This window comes from Euprymna scolopes, chromosome 7 (genome assembly GCF_053919585.1).
Source record: "Euprymna scolopes isolate OS-2025 chromosome 7, ASM5391958v1, whole genome shotgun sequence".
NCBI lineage: Eukaryota > Metazoa > Mollusca > Cephalopoda > Sepiida > Sepiolidae > Euprymna > Euprymna scolopes.
In genome coordinates this window covers 62403339-62424591 of record NC_136488.1, presented here as the reverse complement: position 1 = coordinate 62424591, position 21253 = coordinate 62403339, and the positions used below count along the sequence as shown (strand labels likewise).

Below are 21253 nucleotides of genomic sequence, written 5' to 3'. Positions count from 1 at the left end.
GGTCGAACCCGTACTATGTAGGAGGAAAATAACGGAAAAAAAACCCTGATGTCTTTGCTGTTACGACGACCGCCAAACCGGAAGTGACGTAGGTTTAAATTAAGGCTAGACAATCGAAAGGAAAGGATGACTTTAAAAAATATCGGCGAACAAAAGCGACCCTCCGCTGTAGAAAAGTGCCCAGCTGAAGGTGAAGATATTAATGTTTTTCGCTAATTTTTCGATATTTGTCGTCTGAAAGGTCGACTTTCAAAACGATACTGATCTTGGTAAAATCCGTCGCCACTGTCGAAAGTTGTAGGCAGACGCGAGGAATAACCGTTGACGAAATCATAAATTTGACTAAATCTGTAGACCAACGTCTTTTACAAGTCATTCATTAAAAAGGATTGCATATCCCCTACTAATTATGTCAACGTAGAAATTGATATATAGTTATTGTGTTTTAAGCATTTTTCTTAGTTCACTTAATGTTTGAAAATTATTTTAATAAACAAGTTATGGGTATATTTTGTTTTTTTCTTAACCTTGTTAATAACTTGATACACTGAAATCAACAGATATTCCTATAATCTGCCATAGTTTCGCTAATACTGCTTTAAATACTTTTATTTTATGACTGTGTGTGTGTGTGTGTGTGTGTGTGTGAGTTCCCTATGGACATGGAAACGGCAGGACCGATTTTTTAAAAAATTTACTCAAAGTTATTAGGTTGGTGCAAAAATAATGTCGTTTTTTGACGTGTGTGTGTGTATATATATATATATATATATATATATATATATATAGAATAAATGATAAAAGTTATATTCCAAAATTCATGATGTTGACCATCTTATAATTTATTCCTTTAATTCAGTTCACTTATACAATTCTTGACAGTATCTGTTTCGTACCGCAAAATTAATGATTTAATTATCATATCAACCAGGGAATCTATTATGCCCTTAATTCATCAGAAAAAATAGCAACAATCAATCCGTCAAAAGGAATTGAAATGTTATTTGACATGATAAAAGTCCGAAAATTGGAAGAGAAGCTGCAGATACCTTTATATTTTTCCATTACGCCATATTGAATATATATAATAAAAAACGACATTATTTTTGCACCAACCTAATACTTGATGTGTCTGGGAGTGTTCTTACATAGGTTTTGTATCGGAATGTGTATGATAAGTATCGAAAATCAATAATCGAAATATCCGAGTAAAGAAGGAAGTTCAATTTTGACCAAAGTTACACTGCCTAACATCATAAGTGCATTAATCAAAAATATCTGATGAAAGATGGAACAACTCGATTTTGACCAAAGTTAACGCCCTCAAACAGCCTAACATCACAAGTGTATTTGGGAAGTTTTATCACCGCACAAGCAGAATTGCTCAGCCTTTAAAATCAACTGTAGATTCTTTTTATAAGACAGAGGCGCGTTCGAAATGAATGTTTCCTTTTAGAGCACAATTGAACCATGATACTTGACTTTTGTACATTTAACTTTAATTCAAATGATTATGTAAAAATAACTTCATAAAATCAACCAAAGTCCATTGATGGTGGTCCACTGCTACGAATTTAGAATAGCCATGTGAGCGAGTAAAAACAACAATACACAAAGTACATGAGAACCAAGAAAAAAATAAAAACGCAGCCTACATTAAAAAATAAATATTTAATACCGAAAAGATAGTTGACTCTTGGATAAAGCAGGGGACGTTTGCAATTAATGTTTCTGTTTAGAGCACAATTGAACCATAATACTTGACTTTTGCATTTTAAACTTTAAGTGAAACTCATTATTTACAGATAATTTTATAAAATCAGTAGTAGATTCTCTACAGGGCAATGTAGACTACAATGTATTGTGGGCTAAGTCACTGAGGAGAGGCATGTGAAGCTTCATTCCGGTACAGTGTGGTGATGGGGGGTCGGTCCCTAACCAGAGCAAGCAGTAAATCGATTTGATTGAAAAATGGGTGATTTCACCGATTGCAATGACAATAAATGTATGGGAGGGTGAAACATTTGTTGATCCTTATACAACCCGGAACCACATCGGGTCTCCTTGCTAGTACTAAATACTGTTACAGTTACGATGAGAATTTATTTATTTATTTATTTATTTGTGGACGGTTATCCTCGTCTTTGTAGTTGCTATTGTTTCACTACATTTCAGCCAGCTCATCCTCTGGCCTTCTTCAGATGATTAACCACGACGAAATACGAATGCTGAATCTCTTAACCGTATCCTCAGTAATTACTGCCTTCCATAGTTGTTGTTTTGGCCAACTAAACCTCTGCTCTGCTTTGGGTAGGATTGAAACAGCTATTATTAGACAATGCTCATCTGGAACTGAAAAAGGCGAGAGGAATAGTTCGCCGAAATGTGGTAAAGCAACAATAACTATGAAGATGAAGATAACAGTTTGCAAATAAATAAATATACAAATTACTCATCTCAAAGGATTCTAATAAAAAAAATATGTAATATTATTCAGTACGGACACAACGATGGAAGACCAGAAAAGAACAAAAACTTTGATTTATACGATCAAAAAATCGAACCTTGATCGCCTTTTAGGGACTGTGGATAAAGGTGTTGAGTCTCTGTGGTTCTTGGTGAGCATTGTCTGATAATAGCGGTTTCAATCCTACCCAAAGCAGAGCAGAGGTTTAGTTGGCCAAAACGTGGTGAGACAACAACAATTATGGAAGGCAGTAATTACTGAGGATACAGTTAAGAGATTCAGCAATTCTATCATCCTGTCGCGGTTAACCAGCTGAAGAAAGCCAGGGGAATATTTGGCCGAAACGTTGTGAAACAACAACTATGAAGATGAGGATAACAGTTCACAAATAAATAAATAAATAAATAAATATACAAATTACTCATCTCAAAAGAATTCCAATAAAAATAATAATATGTAATGGGGATTTTGTCACCTATGTTGGAAAGGTGAACTGGAATTGAACTGCTGAACCAACATTGTTTAAGTTTAATGGCTAGGAGAAATCCAAGAAAATTAGAAGCATTGCTGGAATAAGTAGGGTAGGATTTACGTTATTTCGAATTTTTTAAACTCATCAAGTTTGGAGAGTTCAGTCTACCCTGCTATTCTACTGGTAGCAAGAGGAAGAATATATAGATTCATACTTATACTTATTCATAATTCGTTCATCAAATGTTTCTCTCAGTAAATTGGGTAAAGTAAAAGTAGATTCGTCTGAATCGACTTTTTGTTTTTGATTGGCTTAATTCTGTTATTGGCATTGGCTACCTTGATTCTTTCAAGAATTAAGTACTTACGTGAAAGTTGCCAATATTCATAATTGAAAGTGATGCTATGGAACCGACTGGATACGAATTTCACACACACCGGTTATGCATTTCACGACCGTCGCATTCTTTGGGGAAAGTGACTTTACTGCCACTTTCAAAACTTCCGATATTCCCACATGGTTACCTAACTAATTGAGGCTTTAGAATAGTATTATATATTTATTGCGATGAAAACCCATGTATTTAGATATCAGGTCAAAGGTTTTTGCTGGTTTGTAGAAAATGCATTTTAAACCATTCCAATTTATTTCATGCATATTATTATTACATATCACCATAGTTAATTTATAACCTTTTTCTGTCAGATTATTAAAGCATCATTCGTGAATTTTCGACAATATTCTCACCCCATGTTGATCTGAAAACAAAACAATCTTCATTAGTCATCTTCCATCATGATAATGCTCGTCTTCACATTTGCAGTACTGACCGAAGATATTCTGAAGGAATTTGGTTGAGAAATCTTACCCCATCCTGCATATTCTCCTGAACTACCTCCCGCGAATTATCACTTTTATTATGAGTAAGATTCATATTTCACATCCAAACCTAAAGAATTTTATAAGTTCCTTGACAGTTGGAATCAATTTAAAGAAAGCAAAGATCGTTATTGATGTGAATAAAGATTTTCATAAGACATTTTTTTTTTTTTTTTTTTTTTTTGCATTTTTAAGATGAAATTTTAAATTGGCCAAAACTTTTGCATCGACCTAATATTTTTTCCACAGCTTGAGGGTGGGGGGGGGAGTTTCAGTTTCATACTTTTACAACTTTGTAAATGTGGAAATAATTCCAATAAAGAAAATGAGAATGACTGATGCCATTGGACTTGCTAGTATCTGTTAGGTCGAAGACATACACCGTACCAATAATTTCATTTTCTCAACAGGAAAACCTTCAGATCTAAATAATGTTGCTTGCACTTCGATACTATTGTATCATTGCAGCCGCATGAAATCATGAGAACCAGAATGGTTCGGCTATTGGATATCTAGGCTGTGTGCACCAAGAAATCATTTTTGACAAAAATTGCGGGAACAATGAAATAATTATGAAGTATACCAAAAGCTTATTTGAATAAAAATCATGAACCTGACATCTTGTTCATACCTAGGTCGTGTGTACCGAGAAATCGTTTTTGACAAAAGCATACACTAGTAAGAACAATAAAATAATTGTCAGATGTAGCAAAAGGCCATTTGAATAAAAATTATGAATCTGACAGGCACCCACGTGAAGAAGCAACAAACTTGATCGATTGTCAGAAAGAAAAGAAAAGTATGTTTGAAAAATCATTTCAGATGTAATCAAAGTAAGGTCAATCCAGTGAAACAACAATAGCTGAATAAAGCATACTTGGAGTGTGATTACAGTGACAATACCGTTCGAAATAGACGTTTTATGTGGTTACAAACGCTTATATAATCACAACTGAAAAGGATATAGTTGTTAGTTGACGATCTCCTGTGTGTTCATCTTCCTCCTAACACCCCCACAACTGTCAACGAGAATAAAGATATATTGTTATATTTTTATACTAGCAGTTCAGCCCGGCTTTGCTCGGACCCTAGCTACTGTTAATAACTTGCTCTAACTACACTTTATGTAAAATTTCAAATGTTTAAACCAAAAATTGGCTGAGTAATTTGGTAGACTGCAGAGGTCAATTTATTTTTAAACTTTGACCCCAATTTTGACCCCTTAATATTTATTGTTTTGTGCTAAAATCAAATTTAAAAGTTTGATCTATGTCCAAGTAGCCTACATATAAAATTTCAAGTGTTTAGACCCAAAATTGGAGGAGGAGTTTTGTAGAGTTTCAAAGGTCCAATCGTTGAACTTTGACCTCTTGACAGCCAAATTTCTGACCGAAAACCGATTAAAAAGATTTTCCCAAATCTCAATACCCCTCATGTCAAATCTCGAGTCTGTAGACTGAAAATTGACAGCAGGGAAATATACGCGCGTGCGCACGCACACACACACACACACACACACACACACACACACACACACTTTTATAAATATATAGATATCAGAGTTTCGTCATTCTTTTAAACACAGCAGAAATAGAACACTGTTATTCCGTGCAGCATGAAACCAAGAAACTGTGTGGGCAAATCAATGGGTGCACAAAGTGGGCGGCGTTTCCATCTTGTAAAATAACAAATGTGAAATGCCGTTAGCCATTTTTCTGTGAGAGAATCAAACGAAACGTTCGAGTTTGACGCATGAAGTGAATGAAAGCGGCAAAACTTTTCGGCGTGCCGTCACATGTCGCTGACGGCCATATCACATTTAACAAAAAGAAACAATTCTTTCAAAGGCAAGAAATTCACACAAGTACAAGATTAAGATTAATATGTAGCATCTGTTCAAATTCGGTAGACTCTCATCTCAGGCATTGCCTCCTTCTTTCAAAGAAGAAATAGATTTATTATTGCATATCAGCCGAAGCACACAACAGCGTATTCTTATTATTAGGGAAGCTGGCTTTTATCCACATTAAAATCCGACTTGTGTCTAATTTTGATCTCATGATGACAGAAAAAATGCACGGTTACGTAGCTTTAATTCTTGTTAAATTTCTTTGAAAAAAGTACAATCGGTTGATTACACTTTAAAACTATAAAATAAAATTGTTTTAAAGATGTAAATTGTTTAGTTTTTGGATTTAGGGAATCGTGTTTATCCAGAATAATGCTCTAATAATAACGCAGTTGCGAAAACACGCGTGTTTGTTCTTTCTTTCTTTCTACCCCACCTCTCTCTATATATATTTTTAAAAGTTCAATTCACAATTTTTGAAAACATATGTTCTTTTATGTTTTCAAAAATTGTGAATTGAACTTTAAAAATTGCATATACTATATATGCTCTGAATATCTTCAGAAATATGTAGTATATTTGGTATTGTACTATTTATATTATATTTTTGTCTATCCTGCTATAACCGGAAAAACATCACTTTTGGAATATTTACAAGAAAAACAATAAAAGTATGTACATGTTTTCAAGTAAGATCTTTGACTTACTTGTTGTTTCATCAAATACTTCTGCATGCAAAATCCGATCCCGCATTTTGCTAATTCCTACCCTCTGATGAGAAGGAAAGTATTTCTTCGAAACTCCGCGGATTAAGGACTATCCATTTATCTAGTGTTTCCTTTTCAGATTAAATATGTTTTTAACTCATTTCAAAGTGTTTTTTAACATATTTTATTAGCTGTTTGCTCATATATATATATATATATATATATATATATATATATATATATATATATATACACACACATCTATTTTCAGTATTTACTTCAACAGTGCTCACTACATGAGTAAAGTTATGTAGTAAGCATTGAAAATATGTATGGCAATTAAGCCACACAGAATTTTCCATGTTTAATCCTCGTGAGAATAGCTTGACAAATCCTCGCGAATATGTAATGCGGAAAATTCTGTGTAGCTTAATCATCATACATATTTAAAAAATAATATATATATATATATATATTAGTATAAATTCCTTTATTTATAGAGAAATTATTGGCTACATATATGCATGCATGCTTCAGTTTCGATTCCTTACAAAAAGCAACATCTTCAGGCCAAGTCTTGCGATCAAACTGAGGACTTAAATCACATTCTTAATGCTAATCCCTCAGTTTTTGGTTTTCTTTTCTAAGTGATTATTTTTTAAGTTATTATTATTTTAAGTTATTATTTATTATTTTTTTATTGCAGTTTAAAATAAAATAAAAAAAATTCTATTCATTGCTGATTTGACAGGCAGAAAAGGAAGAATTGAGAAACCCGGCAGAGATGGGTACTTCGACTAGTGAATTTTTGAAGATTAGGGTGTCAAATCTGAAGAGAAATTCTCGCCATTCGCAGATCATATTTCAGTTATCGCTGATAATTCTAAGGTTAATTCTTATATATTTTGCGTGCCAAATAAAGATTCGGATTACAGTAAAGTCTTTCTGCAGTATTTATATGATTACATTACAACAAGTTGGGTCAGGTATCGAGATATGCATACACACACACACACACACACACACACACACACACACACACACACACACACACACATAGTGCATTGAGAATGGTAGTGACTATGTAGGAAAATAAATTTTGGAGTACAAAAGGTTGCTCGTTATAATGGTATCACTCCCGTTTTCGTAGCTCATCAACTTTTTGAGCTAAAAAAATTTATTTTTAATTTTAAACTAAAAAAGTTGAAGAGCTACAAAGACGGGAGTGATACCATTATGAACAATTCTTTTAAATAGCAAATCATGGAGATTATACGGCGCAATAAGTTACCAGACTTCATTTAAAATTGTCGCAGACTCTTGAAGATTCAGTATGTTATTGCTATACATCTTATGGGATTACTGACCAATTTTAATGATTTCAGATTCAAATTAACAGCTACAGTAGAAATTGGAATACACTCTACTAAAGCCTGATTGCCACCACTGGTGAATTTCAAAAATGTAATTTGGACGTGAGGACACTTTAGAAGAACGATATGCAATAAAATTCTGTTTGAAATTTAGAAAAAATGCCACAGAAACTATGGAATGCTTCAGACTGCTTTTGGACCTTCTTGCATCAACCGAGCATCAGTTTTTGAGTGGCATAAGAGATTCAAGGAAGGCAGGGAGTCTATGAGGGATGAGAGGTGTGAGAGGAGTAAGGACGTCAGAACACCAGAGTTGATTATCCAAATAAAGAAGTTCATGGATAAGGTCCATAGAGACAATAAGTGCAAAGTTTGATGTCAGTCTGGGAACTGTACACGTAATTATTTGTGAGGAACTTAAGATGCAGAAGATTTACGCAAGTGCACCAGTCCATAACGCCATCTTTCCCACAGACTATTTAGCCGAGATAGGAATCAAGACAGTCCATCACCCTCCCTATAGCCAAGATCTTGCTCCCTGCGACTTTTGGTTATTCCCTAAGCACCAGGAAAACCTTAAAGACTGTCGTATGAAACAACTGAGAAGATAAAAGAGGCTGTGATGATGATCATTGACACGCTCACACAAGAGGACTTTCATGGAGCCTTCCAGAAGTTGTTGGATTGGTACAACAAGTTCATTGCAGCCAAAGGAGATTACTTCCAAGGGGACTAGAATTTCAAAAAAGAAAAATTTAGAAACTTATTGAAGCCACCTCGTGTATTATGCATTGTGGGATATTAATTATTAAAAATTAGCATTTTCAAATATGTCTACCTGAGAGCGCACCCTTCAACTCTTCTGCTTAACATTCACAGGCAACATTGACTGAAACAAATAAATTAAGGACATTGTCAAGGCTGCTGTAATGACAGTGGGCTCCCTCTACCGTGCTAGAAAATTACTCACAGGAAAGAGTATTTTATATCTTTACAAAAGCACAATTCGACTACACAAAATTGAAACTTTTTTTTCATACCATAAATTACAGAATTCCCAGTTACGTTTAAGAATGTACCACGTAAACGTTTTCCTTACTGACAACCAGAAACGCTCCCCATATTTGGTTTTATGCCACTGAGCTACCAAGTTACTGTCATGCTACCATCAGAAAAATTTCAAAACACATTTTTGAGATTATGCAAATATGGCACTTTTGCAGATTAATATCCTCCGGTAAATTTAAAAAAGCCATTCTTTACATGGGAAGGGAGACTTTGCTAACTCTTTCCTTGCAGCGGACGGAACTCTCATAAAATGAAAATAAATTATTTGCCAGGACATATTGATCTGCAAAAGTGCCGAAAATATGTGCCATGGTCCCTGCCTTTGGTAAAGACCATCTCGGAGCGTTTTTGTGTATTTGGTCGCGTGGTATTGTGTATATGTGTGTTACCTTTGTTTTTGTAGCGCGTACATATGTGTGGGTAAGTGATAAAGCTGGTATGTGAGTCACTGGAGTCTAAAGGAGCACGAGATGGTTTGTAGAGAATGTGTTCTAGGGGTTACTTTTCGTTTATCCGACTGGTGACATCTGAATATTTTGGAGTTGGAAATATTTCCATTGGTTGAAAATTATTTGGATTTAACATCTTCATGTTAAAATTTGTTAGTTTTTGTGGAGTGCGGAGGAAAGCGAATTCCAATGAAGCAGAAAAAGGAAAGGATGTAAAGCAAAATTAAGGCTATTTTTTTGTGGCCTGGTAGCAAAATGAAGGCTTACAATTAAACAGCTGATTTTTAGAGGTATTCAGACCTGTTTTGAACGAATATCACATTTAAAATTGTTGCTGGTAAGCAGTTCTTATAATATTAAAACCTTCATTTCTGATGTTTCGCTCTATATATTACCTGGTCACCAGTTTGAATAGTGTTGTTTACAAGCAAAAACAAGTCAACCCGGTTTCGTTTCCGATTTTCCAAAATTTTATGACGGGGGAGGGGGGTCGCTATTGAAGAATATCGTCCAAGCAAGAAAAGTTTTTTTGTTTTTGCGGCGGTGTCATTTTTATCTTTTGTTTTTTTTGGGGGGGTGGGGGGGGGTCAAATCTGCTTTATTTTCTGTTTCCATTTCTAATTTAATTTTTGGGAGGAGGTACCGAGAAGGGGAGTAGCGGTCCCATAAATACGTTTGAGACTTCATTTGCAAGACGTTTGAATGATCTTTTACATTTCTTTTTTTTTTTTTTATATAGTATTTTTTCTGTTTTCAGAATTGTTTTGCAATTTCTTTTTATTTTACTGCCTTCAGATATTTTTTTCATCTAGTTTTAAAGACATTAAAATCGGTTGTTACAAAACAGTTTTCTCAACACGTAATCATAAAAAATACTGATATCTGTTTATTTTATTTTTCAGGTTATTAAATCATAATGAGATTGGATATTTATCCCGAGATGCATTTTCTGGATTGCCAGAACTGCGTCACTTGTAAGTATTGAAGCGTTGTCATTATTTCAGTTCGTCCTTTACGTAATATTTTTGTCTATAGTTATCTTTCTCGTTCGGAAATTTATTACTCATCATCATATGAATCCGAAGATTCTATTCTCATTGGTTTCCCCGATATTTTTCTAGTAAGAATTTCTTCTAGAAAGACATGGAGTTCTTACAGGAGAAACAATGTGAAGGTTGCCAACATTCTAAGTGAAAGTCAGGTTTGCGAAACGAACTGGATTTGAACTTGGAATTCCGAGGAATACCTGTGTCGTTAACCACTTCACCATTATCATTTCCCAGTTGATTACTATAAAAACGATTACTTTATTTTGGTAATTTCCATACTTGTAATTTATAAGTTCCAAACTCATGTTACTTCTAAATTAAATAGTTTCACTTTATTACTCTATTTTTTTTCTTTTTTTTTTTTCAAATATAAGTGCCATAGACTTATAATAAAAAAAATGGTGAATTGATGGGTATAAACATGTTTGATATATGAAATGCCAAATGCTGTGTAACTTTAAAGATTTTGTCAACTGTTATATATATATATATATATATTTTTTTTTTTTTTTATTACATTTTCACCCCAAACAAGGCAAATTGCCACTTTGGTGTAGGGGGCTACTATCAGGGGCAACAACTACTAGGGTACTATGTAGGGATTTGGGCAGCAAGGTGTTGGTTCACGTTACACTTGAACTTCTGCACGTCAGTACTGTTGGGGAAGCAGGGACCTGGAATTCCAGAGTCTAGCGGTTCTGGGGAAGAAACTATTGGAGTAAAAAGATCTTTTACATCTAGGGATCTCTACAGTGTGGGGGTGGGATTTAGTAGCCTGTCGGGTTTGTCGAGGGTGCTCACGTCGTGGGGGCACAAGTGATTGCAGTTCGTCAGAGCATTCACCACTAAAATACTTGTAGAAAAGGCAGAGGGATGCAACATTTCGTCGACGGGACAGAGGCTGAAGCTTAGATGCCAGTTCAGGGCCTATCAGGTTTGCGACTCTCTTTTGAACCTTGTCAAGGAGCGAGAGACTAGTAGCAGATGCACCAGCCCAGATGTGGCAGCAATACTCCATACATGGGCGAATGGTGGCCTTATAGAGGTACAGGATACTTTCGGGTAAATATTTAATTGGATTAAAAAAAAGTTCTTTCATTGTAAATCGTTTTAACCAATTCGAATTTCATAACAAAGTTAGTCTTCCAGTCTGAAATTCAATCACCACGAGGCCAACACACATTAGGAAAAGGGGAATAATTAGATTCTGTTTATGATTGTATAAGCAGACATATTTTTGTAGAAGGCTGTCGTAAGTGTTCACCAAGCCATACGGATTGCACTATGGTGCTTGAATTGCAAAGTAATTTCCATGAATGCTAAAACGCAAATGCTTCTTATTCTTTACTCCCCCTCCCCCAATAAGCTCTCTTAGTCACTTCCGAAAGCCAACGACTTTTAACATGAAGGTGTTAAAGAAAGTATTTTCAGCCAATTCAAAACTGTCCAATAACACCTATGTGTGAATGTAGTAATCCAATTAGAAGCAGTTATGCTTTAGCATTCAATCACCACAGAACTCTGCTTTTCACATTTAATTGACAGTCTGTTATTAATTTTCTTAAAGGGGCATCATAAGTTAAAGTGGGATATAAACCATATTCGGATAAATATTTTTCTATTTTATTCATATCCACGTGCATATGTGTTTCATCCTTTTCCAAGAAGCATCATGAGAAAAAAATTCAATGAAAAGTTTTTGATTGTAAAACAATATAAGAACAGAATATCTTTTATTCATAAACGATACATTTATACGCCCGGTTGCGTTCATTAGATCACCCGGAATTGTTCCAACATTCCGTTTTAAAATGACTGTTCCGGACTCTTCAGCTTCACTTGGATGTCCGAATTAAAGTGGATTTGATCTAATTGTGGTTACACGTTTTAAAGTAGGCTTGATGCTTCTCGATTGCCATAAACCCTGGATGTGAAAGTTCAATTACTTTTTTAGGCTTTTTCTCTATATAGTTTAACGATACAAAATGCTTACTAAGCTATTCCTTAATTTTGGGATTCATTTATATTTGACAAAAATTCGATTTTAATTTTAATAATTAGTCATAATTTGTAATTAACTGGACCAGTCGGGTTTGGGGTTAGAGTTAGGGTTAGGATTAGACCAGTTACCCATCTATCACTATGTTTTTCCTCGTCTCTCTGACTATACCTTGACCCAACCATTTTTTAAAATTTTCTTAATGTCTCTTTAAGTATTTAAAGAAAGTGGCCGTCTCTTTTCATCTGACTTACATAGTGTGTTCGTGCATACCGTAAACACGCGTTTAAATAAATTTAGATAGCAAAATAATAAGTCTCTTTACTTCTGTATTATAAATAAAGGTGTATGTAGAAATAAATCAGTTTATTATTTTTACTTATACAAAAAGAATTTCTTTATGAACTTTTAATGAAATCAAAGTGGAATAAATAGTGGTAGTTATTGTAACACAATGGATCACCGACATGTCTAGTATGTTATATATTATATATATATTATATCTATCTATTATATATATATAGATCTATTGGTATTTAGCGATATATAAGCAGTTCTGAATCGTTGCTTACTTTTGTATTTTATTCTTTCTTCCTTCACCTTTATTTTTTTTTTTGGGGGGGGGGGTTGTTTTTTTTTGGCGTCACCCTTCCTTCTTTATTTTGACGGGACATATTTTTATTTATTTTATTATGTACTAGCATTTCAGCCCGGTGTTTCCCGGGTGTTTGGATGTGTATGTTGAGCAAAAAAAAAATGTGGCAGTAGGAAGGCAGGCTCGAGCCTAAACCGCAAAGGAGGAAAAGAACGGGGAAAAAACCTGACGTCTATGCTGTTACGACCACCAAACTGGAAGTGACATTTTTTAAAATCAAGGCTAGACAATCAAAAGGAGAGGATGACTTTCAAAAAAACGATACTGATCCTGAGAAAATCCGTCGCCTCTGTCGAAAGTGTTGGGCAGACATGCAAACATACATACATTTATATATTCGTAACTAAAAATTTTCGACCCAAACCGATGAAAAAGCTTGCCCTATCTCTGAATACCCTTTATGCAAAAGTTCAAATGTTTAGACCAGAAATTATCTGAGTAATTTGGTAGTGACCGCAGAGGTCAAATTTTTTTTAACTTTGACCTCTATTATGACCCCTTAACATTTATTGTTTTGGGCTCAAATCAAGTTATTAAGTTAGATCCATGTCCAAAGAGCCTATATCTAAAATTTCAAGTGTTTAGACCCAAAATTGTCGGAGAAGTTTGGTAGAGTTCTCAAAGGTCAAATCGTTGAACTTTGATCCCTTAACAGCCAAATTTCTGGCCGAAAACCGATCACATAGATTTTCCCAAATCTCAGTACCCTGTATATCAAATTTCGAGTCTGTAGACTTAAAATTGACAGTTATTGCGTAGGAAATATACACACACAGACAGATACACGGACACGTTCATTTTTATAGATATATGGATAGATTAAATATTTAAATATTTTATTTAAATATTTTTACGTGCATAAAATATATCCATGAACCCATGTTTCTTGGTATCACTCGTTATCAGCATGGATCAACCCTCAACAAGGATCGAACTCACAACTACACTATCAGCAGTCTGGCGTTTTACCAATGAACCACAATGCCTTGTCAGATATCATGCATGGTTTTTATCGCTTTTAAATGTAAGATTTGTTTTTATTTTTTAGCGATATATAGTTTTGAACTGTTGTTCATTTTTTTATATAAGTAGTAGTAGCGTGTGTGTGTGTGTGTGTGTGTGTGTGTGTGTGTGTGTGTGTGTGTGTGTATACACAACTCTCCTACAGCCCACACAAATGAACAGATTATACTACTAGGGATGGTGCACACCATTTTCCAAGGTAACGGTCAAAGGTCAAGGTCATAGCCTATGTATATATACTCTCCTATAGCCCACACCACTGGACCGATTATGATGGTCTCCAACCTAGGGATGATGCACATTATTTTTCAAGGCCAAAGATTGAGGTCATATTTGGTGCGCCTCTTCATAAACTTCCCCAACTAGACATAGTGCACACCAGTTTGGGGTATCTTTGCTATACCTTTGATAAAAATGTGTTTGTGATACTAAGCAAATTTTAACCATTGCAATTATTTGTAATTGCTTCAATTTTTATGTGTAACCATATAAGTGTTAACTTTGATATAACTTATTTGCTTTGAAGTTCGTAGTTGGATTTCAGTCACATCAGGAGATAGTTAAAAAAAATTTTTAAACACCACAAGCAATAGTTGCTCTTGCAACATCCTTTTACTGCAAGGGTGCCCACAAAGCAGCCACCATACAGCAAAATCCTACGCAAAGCGCAGGTATCTTTACTAGTATATATATATATATATATATGAGAAACATTGAAATTATGAAAATAAAACCGGAAAATTTACAAAATTGATTAACTCATCAAGTGTTTAAACAAGAAATATAAAATAATGACCCTTAATCCATGAATTTTCAGAGATAAGTTCTTCTTATCAGAAGATAAAAAATTTATGAACATAACCTCGAGTACATAAGGGGTCCAAATTTAACTTCATACAAAGCAGGCAAAGGGGCAATGGATATGAAACATAATAGATATCCTACAAATTTCAGTTTCTTGGGAGTATTTTAAAAGATTTGTATGGAGCATAATATGGGCGCAAAATTACATTTAAACATTTAAATATTTCAGATTTGCATTAAATTTGAATCATTAAGTAATTAAACAATTTCAAGTCTTCGAATCAAAATCGAGGTAATGAATTTTGAATAAAATTTAAATAAGAATTCTAGACACAAAATTTATTATCATTATATCTTGATTTTAATCTTTGTTAGGGGACACAAAAGTGGTGCAAAATTGTTTTGTTGGCAGAATTAATTTTACTTGAACCGAGTCGGATATTTATATTTCAACTTGACTTTCTGTCGTTGAATTCTGTTTGATATGGAATTTATAGGTATTTAATTTCCCTCAATTCCTGTGTTAATTGCTGATAGCCTGAAGGTAGAATGCTAGTCTATGGAGTCGAGAGTGAGCTCGAAACTGGATTCGAATCTCCCAACCGGCAGTAATTGTCACTTCATACACTGATAATTGTGTAAGCATGAAATACTAGTATCTGTAAGTATAAAAATAATTGTTAATATATATATATTTTGTTTTGCTATCTCTGATGATTTATGTGATGGCAACTTCGGCTACATGCCTAATGAAACACGTGTAAGACGCTTATTGAAAAAAAAATAAAAATTCGCTTATATATTAAAAAAAGAATAAATAAAAAATGAAAATCATGATTGCGGCTTTACTTTGTTGTACCTATTTACTATGCCTCCCCACGGGACAGAGTTAGACACCAGGGTCGTTTTTTAACGTGGAGAAAAGGTACAAAAATAAAAATTGTCTCAGTCGTGAAGGATTTCTCCTCCACCGAAAGAGAACAAGAAATAGAAGTGCAGCATCTGAAGAACAGATATTACACTTTGATCTTGTCCCGAAGGCCAAGTGTTGTTTGTAACTGGAATGTAAATTATAGTATAATAAAGCTTATTATTCATAATAATTTTGACTATTTCATAAGGAATATATACCTTTAAATGTATACATTTTTATATTTACTCGAGATAAATCTATTTATCAATCTATCTCTCCATATTTATTTACATATAAATACATACACACACATACACGCACATATATATACAGTGTGAAAAAAGTGGTCACACATATTTTATAAATAAACATAAATTTATACAAATTTTTTTACAATAGCAATAGACTGTTGAAGAAACTTCCATTTTTCATGTGTTATAATTGTTTTTTACACTTTGTTTTTTTACATATGAAAATTTTCCTTTTAGTAAAACTCTTTAAAAAAAATTTTATCACAAAGAAAATATGTATAACACATGGGAAATAGAAGTTTCACTTTAATCACATTGTGGAAAAAGGGGAAAGGGAGAAGTATTCTCCCCGTATAATTATTGTCATCAGGGAGCAATATGTGATGTTTTTTATTTTTTATTTATTTTTTTTTTTTGTTAATTAACAAGTTTATTTAATTTTTCTTGATTAATTAACATCATTTCATTGTAACAGGTTGTTTACTTTTGTTTTGTGTGCGTTAATAAGCGTCCCAAATTATACCTTGCAAAATATGCTTTTTTTTTTTTTTTTTTTTTTTTGCTATGTTTATACCGGTTATCTCTCCTAGATCGGAATTTTTGTTGCCATAAGCGCCGAAGTTTCTTAAATATATTGCTATTGTAAAAAAAAAAAAAAAAAAAAATGCATAAATTTGTTTATTAATAAAAATGTGTAACCAGTTTTTTTTACACACTAAACAAGTTTATTTTATTTTTAGTTCTTAGCAAATATTACATATTTTTATTTTGTAAATTTCAATGCAACTTTAAAATTTGACTAAATAGAAAAATTAATAAATGTTCTGAAAATATGACGCATGAAAAAATAAATATCTTGATTCCACCATTTTTATTGCAAATGGAAATGTTTTGGAAAATGACCTCCTGTTGCCATCATGAATGTGATATTATCTTTATGTTAGTGAGTAGGTTAGCTAGGATACCGGAAAAAAAAAGAAAGAAAAAGAAAACCCTCTTCAATTTCAATAAAATTCTGTCTCGCTACAGATAACAATATATATCAATTACAAGATAATATGGCATTTATCTCCCTTGAGTAATTTTCAAGTTTAGTCTAAGTTATCCCCCTTGTACTGATAACATTTTTTTTTTCTTTGTAAAAGATGAAACCAATTCAAAACTGTTTTCTTTATCAACAAAATCATTGAAGATGTTGTCTTAAGTTAAAGAAAACAGAAGTCTTACCACGTGTGTGTGTGTCGGGGAAGATCGGGCGATAAAGTCAGAGAGAAAGATTAAAGATGGAACCTGTGGTTTTATAAGTTGTGGTCTCGCGAAATCTCGCCGCACACATGCAAACGGGGAAGATAGGCTATATAAAAGCACCCAGAGTTGAGAAGTAGGATTGTGACTTTTGACGATTGTTGGATTTCTAGCCACACGTTTGGGGGACCGCTGTCACGACTTCTCAACGAAAGAACAGAATAGTCGGTTTGTTATCTTCTAATTCTTCTCTTCTTATTTGGGAAATTAATTTTCCACCCTCATTATTTGCTATATCGTAGATTATTTTCCCCTGTGTTGTGAAGGAACATAACTGGCTATACACCGGTTACAAACTGTATATATAAATTGGACTGTTTGGCAGACAGCGGCAGACAGCGGCAGACAAGCAGTCGCAGTAAGACGGATAGTCTTACGTGTTGATTATCAGACTTTCTTCCCCATACTTGTTACTATGTACTTCTATTTACCTTAGGCGAGCAGCCTTACGTTTCTGTATTATAAATAAACCCCATTACACATACCACTCGGTGTAACTCACGTTTGTCTTTATTTCCTAAGTATTTAGGAATATAACAATGGCGACGAAAGGATGTTCTTTCTCTTAACAGAGATAAATTACCGTACCAAGGACTGTGTACAATGCAAGGATTTTTTGTTTTACGAAAAAAAAAAAACTACACAAGGATTTTTGACCACGTGCGTCAATGAATTTAAAAATTTTTCCTACCTAAAGTAGCGAAAAGTACGGATTTTTCTTCGTAAAGAACTCACAAGAAATTATAGAAACATGTTCAAGGTAAAGTGGAATTTATATTTATTTTGACAAGTAAAAAAAAAAAAAAAAAAAAATGGTCGCAAGTTGAATTCGAAACTACACTAAAGGATTACGAGTTTCGAAAGAAAAAATATAAATACAACGACTATTGTACCATTTTATGCCACGTGGGAACGGCAGCCATATATTTTTTTTTTTTTGGAAAATTAATTGTTTGTTATTGCCTTTATATAAATAATTGGAACTATTTGTCGTGGGAAGTAAGAAATATTTTGTGTATGAACTTACGTTGTTGAAAAAAAAAAAAAAAAAAAAAAAAAAAGAATTATTTTACAAAGCCTGTTGAATTACTATGGATGAACTTTGTTGAAACGTGTTGTGTCTGCATATTGCTACTAATTTACGTTATACGTAAATTTACGATTTTTCTTTGGAATTATTGTGTAGAATTCGAAAAGACATTTTTGTACTAGAAGCTAACATGGAACAATTAGCAGAGTTAACTAAGGCTCTAGCCCTTAGCATCCAGGAACAGACAAAAATGACTCAACAATTTTTAGCGCAACAACAACAACAACAACAAATTCAACAACAACAGCTACAGCAACAGCTGCAACAACAACAAGAAAGAACACAAAAAACTTTAGAGGCACAACAAGAACAAACAAACATACTACAACGACAAATGTCGACACAGCAAAAGAATTTAGAAAAGCTAATTCTAACGTCGACCGGGAAGAAGACTAATTTTTCTGCCGAGGGTATTTCAAATTCACTAACGGAATTTCGTTACTCCCCGGATACTGGTGTTACTTTCCCTGCATACTACAGAAGATACGAAACAATTTTTACGAAAAGATGTTTAGACTGGACCGATGAGGAAAAAGTTACCCTGCTACTACAAAAACTGGGTACTGATGAAAACACCAAGTATGCAAATCTAATTCTACCAAAAAAACCGGAGGAGGTTTCGTTCGAGGAAACAATTAGTACCTTGTCGAAAATATTTGATAAAAGGGATAGCCTATTTCACTCTAGATACAAATGTTTGAACATTCAGAAGGCAGAAGCTGAAGACTATCTAGAATATGCTTGCACTGTGAACTGTTTATGCGAATCATTTAAATTGAATGAAATTTCCGCAGACCAATTTAAATGTTTAATCTTTGTACAAGGTCTCACAGCACCAAGGGACAAAGATATACGTTCACGGATCCTAACAATTATGGAGGCGGATCCTAACATAACATTGCAAAAAGTCACTGAAGAGTGTCAACGTCTGATTAACATAAAGAAAGACAACACTCGCATTGAAGAGAAAAATATTTTTAAGGTGCAGCAAGTAAAAAGGCAAGGGACCACAAGAAAGTCCAGGTTCCAAGAACACAGGATCCTTAAAGGATACAAAGACCCAAAGCTAAAGTGTAAATGTTGTGGTAGTTTAAGACACAACAATAAGACCTGCTGGTTTAGGAACAAAATATGTTATGAATGTGGTCTCAGAGGTCACAAGGGAACATACTGTGCCCAGAAGAAAAGACAAGGGACCGATAATGTAAATACGCTTCGCATGAATAAAGAAAAAAGCTGCGACAGACGGAAATATGTTGATGTTCGGATAAATGGACATCTGGTTACATTGCTTCTGGATAGCGGTGCAGATATTAGTATTATAAATGAAGATATATGGAAAAGGATAGGTCGACCTGAATTAACGAAAACCAGAAAGACGGCGAGAAGTGTGTGCGGCAAAAGATTAGAGTTCAAGGGAGAATTAAAATGCAAAGTGACATTCGCTAACCAGACTCATAAATCCAAAGTGTACGTCGTACCAGGAAAGAATACATGCCTGTTTGGGGTAGATTGGATTGTCCTGTTTAATTTATGGGAGAAACCCATAAATTCGTTTTGTAACGTTTTAACTGCAGAAAAAGCAAACCAAAGGGAAGACTTCCTGAAGGATTTGAAAACTGAATTTCCCAATGTTTTTGCCGAAGGACTAGGACTCTGTATTAAGACAGAGGCAAAATTTGAATTAAAGAAAAATGCCACTCCAGTATTCAAACCTAAAAGGAATGTGCCTTTTTCAGCGATGGACGCAATCGAAAAAGAGTTGGATAGACTTCAACAACTGGAAGTCATTGAAAAAGTTAACCACACAGATTGGGCAAGTCCAACCGTGTATGTAAAGAAAAAAAATAACAGAATAAGGGTCTGTGGAGATTTTTCAACGGGTTTAAATGACTGTCTATTGGACCATAATTATCCCCTTCCGTCCGCAGAAGATCTGTTCTCTAAGCTTAACGGAGGAAAAATTTTTTCTAAGATAGACCTCTCAGATGCTTACTTGCAAATTAAGATCAGCGATGAATGCTCCAAATACTTAGGCATAAATACTCATAAGGGCATTTTTAAGCTAAAGAGGCTTCCTTTTGGATTAAAGGTTGCTCCTGCTATTTTCCAGCAAATTATGGACACGATGCTGGCAGGGTTGGAATTTTCAATGGCCTACCTTGACGATATCCTAATTAAAAGTGAAAATTTGCAAGATCATAAGAAGCATGTAAAAGAAGTATTCAAAAGAATACAGGAATTTGGTTTTAAATTGAGCCCAGAAAAATGCGATTTTTTTATGAAAAAAATTAAATATCTAGGTCAAATAATCGACAAAGAGGGTCGAAGACCGGATCCACAAAGGACTGAAGCAATTGAAAAGATGCCTGCTCCAGATTCAGTGACAAAATTAAAATCGTTTTTGGGATTAGTTCAATACTATGCAATTTACATCCCTAACATACATAATTTAAGAGCTCCTCTTAATGAGTTACTGAAAAAGGGTGTTAAATGGAACTGGAATAAGGAATGTGAATCTGCTTTCCAAAATATCAAAAGATGTCTACTGTCAGACTTAGCATTGGCACATTTCAATCCAGAAAAGGAACTAATACTAGCAACGGACGCCAGTGATTACGGTGTTGGCGCTGTATTACTTCACAAGTATGAGGATGGTAGGACAAAAGCTATCGCCCATGCTTCAAGAACGTTGGTTGCAGCGGAGAAAAATTACAGCCAAATTGAAAAAGAGGCGCTGTCGATAATATTTGGAATTACAAAGTACAATCGATTTCTCCATGGACGATCTTTTATTTTGCAAACCGACCATAAACCCCTACTTACCATATTTGGATCAAAGAAAGGCATTCCCACGCATACTGCGAATCGATTACAGCGATGGGCTGTAACCCTCTTAA

At 34.2% G+C, this 21253-nt stretch overlaps 1 protein-coding gene across 1 annotated transcript in view; it reads left to right on the top strand.

The window, feature by feature from the left end:
- The window catches only part of LOC145279764 (peroxidasin-like), a 287271-nt gene that overhangs the window by 157849 nt on the left and 108169 nt on the right, over nt 1–21253 (top strand). Inside the window, exon 3 of the mRNA XM_080131073.1 lies at nt 10167–10238. Coding sequence (XP_079987199.1) covers nt 10167–10238 — 72 coding nt within the window. The remainder of the gene's footprint in view (nt 1–10166; nt 10239–21253) is intronic.